This window comes from Phalaenopsis equestris, unplaced genomic scaffold, assembly GCF_001263595.1.
Source record: "Phalaenopsis equestris unplaced genomic scaffold, ASM126359v1 Scaffold000648, whole genome shotgun sequence".
NCBI lineage: Eukaryota > Viridiplantae > Streptophyta > Magnoliopsida > Asparagales > Orchidaceae > Phalaenopsis > Phalaenopsis equestris.
This window is the reverse complement of record NW_018165088.1, coordinates 84,524-87,290: the sequence shown is the minus strand read 5'-3', so window position 1 is coordinate 87,290 and position 2,767 is coordinate 84,524. Positions and strand designations below refer to the sequence as shown.

The 2,767-nt window shown below is 38.7% G+C and overlaps 1 protein-coding gene across 2 annotated transcripts in view; it reads left to right on the top strand.

The window, feature by feature from the left end:
• The first annotated feature begins 6 nt into the window (after positions 1-6).
• The window catches only part of LOC110030069, a 51,939-nt gene continuing 49,178 nt past the window's right edge, over positions 7-2,767 (top strand). For both annotated transcript variants that reach the window (XM_020732616.1, XM_020732614.1), the window contains exon 1: positions 7-1,175. In XM_020732616.1, the coding sequence (XP_020588275.1) occupies positions 38-1,175 (1,138 nt within the window). In that variant the 5' untranslated portion in view covers positions 7-37. The remainder of the gene's footprint in view (positions 1,176-2,767) is intronic.

Here is a 2,767-nt window from a genome sequence, read left to right as displayed (position 1 = left end):
ACTCTTTCCTTTCGAGCCTTCTTCCCAGGACCTGTCAATGGCCGCTCCATTGGTAGAGCCGGGGGTGGATCCCTACAACCAAGCGAGGAAAACCCTAACGGAGCGCTGCCCTTTTGATACCGAAGAGACGACTCCAAGATTTGGGACGCTGCCGTCTGCGTTGTCGGCTAATTTGAATAAAAAGTCGGATGGACGCAGGAAGCACCGCAAGATACAAGAAGATGCTGCCGGCAAAGCCGTCGGGCCTGGGCGGCCGCCGGCTGGTTTCAGTGTGTGGGAGAAGAATGAGGTGTATTTCAGGCCCATAACTTTGGAAGACATCGACGTTTTGGACACTCGTCTACCTTCGGATTCTTGTTTCTACATTCCCAGCTCGGAAAATGTTCTGGAAGAGGTTGTGAGGGATGAAGCAGTCCTTGATGAGTACCCACCGGGTGAAATGGATGTGAGCACAAGCTCGGTTGTAGTTAAAGAAGAGTTGGAAAGCGTTAAGGGGGAGGCTCATACTAAGCAAATTGATGGCGAGGTGACTTGTAGTGCTGCAATGCCATTGGAAGAACCTGAGGTGGAGGATAAAAAATCACTGAATTGGATTCTGGGATGCAAGCAGAGATTCCTTCTCACTTCGGGAAGACCTTCGAAGAAAAGGAAGCTCCTTGGTGAAGACGCAGGTTTTGAACAGCTTTTGCAACTTCCTCGTATGGAAGGAGCTGGTGCTGCGACGCGACTCTGTGACTTTTGTTGCTCCGGAGAAAGTGACGTGAAGTCTAACGGCCTTCTTTTATGTAATTCTTGCAACGTTTCAGTGCACCAGAAATGTTATGGTGTTCATGAGGTTCCTTCTGCGGGATGGCTGTGCTCATGGTGTAATTATCTGGAGGTAGTGGGAAGAATGACTCCAGGAAATGCTGATGATGGTGACGCCAGCTTCAATCCCTGTCTGCTTTGCCCGAAGGTCGGCGGAGCACTGAAACCTTTAATGGGGAACTTGGAAGGTGGTAAAGGGACAAAGTTTGTTCACTTGTTTTGCTGTCTCTGGATACCTGGTATGTATGTGGAGGATGTAGGGGCAATGGAACCAGTTATGAATGTCCAAGGCTTGCAAGAGACTCGAACGAGACTGGTTTGCAACTTGTGCAAGGTGAAGCATGGCACCTGTGTACGTTGTAGCCATGGTATGTGGCCTCTTTGCCCAGATGTATGCTCATTCAAAATTTGTTTGGAAGAAGCCTGATTTTTTTGGGAGTCCTGAACAGCACTGTTATTTTGTCTGGACGTTTGACATTTGAATGCTGCTATTTTGATGAGTTTATGCACTTCTTGTGAAGAACATAATGAAATTTATTCCCATTTTTCTGAAAGCTATTGTTTAGAAACTTATTTCGCCTAAAGATTACCTGTGTAGATCCGCTAGGCTTGCTTTTTTGCATTGCCATTTTTTTTGACACTTAGCATTTTAGTTTGATTTACCAGTCCCTCATGGAGATTTGACTAGGATATAATTATAGCTAGGCTCTAATATGTCTTTGTATGACCTTATGCGGATGATTGTCCTAGTGAACCATTTATTCTTGAAAATATTTCTAGCATATTGGTCATGCGTTTTGTGCTTAAATACATTGTTTTTTCTAAATTATGACATACAAAACTTTTGAGGAAAACACGATGAAAATTATTAAACAAGGAGCAAGTTCAATGGAGGAGTGGGCAGCATGAAGAAGGAAACAATAGGCTTATAGTTATTAAGTGAGTTGATGACCAACTGGTAGGTGAAGAATTGGGTTTTCTTGTGGCTTAGATGCTAGAAGATGACAATGTTTGAGTAGAAAATGAAATAGGATGGGTGCAAAAATTTGTGTTTTATGATGTCATATCAAGCCATCCATAATTGATTTAATCAATAAAGAAAACATATTGTGTTGTACATTTTTCCTATCCTGACCATTGCTGTTTTTGAGTTATTTTTGAAAAAGAAACCATAGGTGTGATTTTCAGCATGTCAGACATATGCAAGGACAATATTAATGTTTAAAATATAAGGCATTTTGAGGTGTCCTTGTAACATAGAAGGCATTTTGAGGTGTCCTTGTTTCATTGACCATCTTGCATCAGTTTTGTATGCGGAACATGAATTGTACAAGTATTTTGCTTGTAGATTTTTTATTGTGATTTTAGACAAATTAAGCTGATTGACGATTTCAAATTACTCTCTCAATGAATGCACATCCTTTGCATTGTATAGAATTTTTTTTCCATAAATCGAACTTTAATCTCAAGTCATACTGGTGAACCACTTTATCATAAATTTTTACGTGTTACCCCAATTTTTTATTTAAAAGTGGCAATCTATTATTGATTTAGCCTTCTGAATGTTGCTGAATTGCAAATGATTTAAAAAAAAAATAATATTATTACGTTTTTTTACTTAAATGATAAAGCAGATGATCTTTATCTGTCAATAGGCATCTCAATTTTTATCTATTCTGAATCAAAGGATTGGCAGGCGATGCCATTTAATATTTGAGCGAGAACTCTTTTTTCGTTTTTTAAAAGTAGTGGGATTTACATACATTCCACACAATTCTTATAAATTTATGTATCTAACATATAGTTTTTAATATTCACTGATAACATTCAAATCTTTAACATAACTTTTCTAAAGTGAAATGCACATTTTCATGCATATATTTTGATGTAATTATAATACAGTGCTTTAAATGTAAATATTAAAATTTAGGTGATATATATATATATATATATATATATA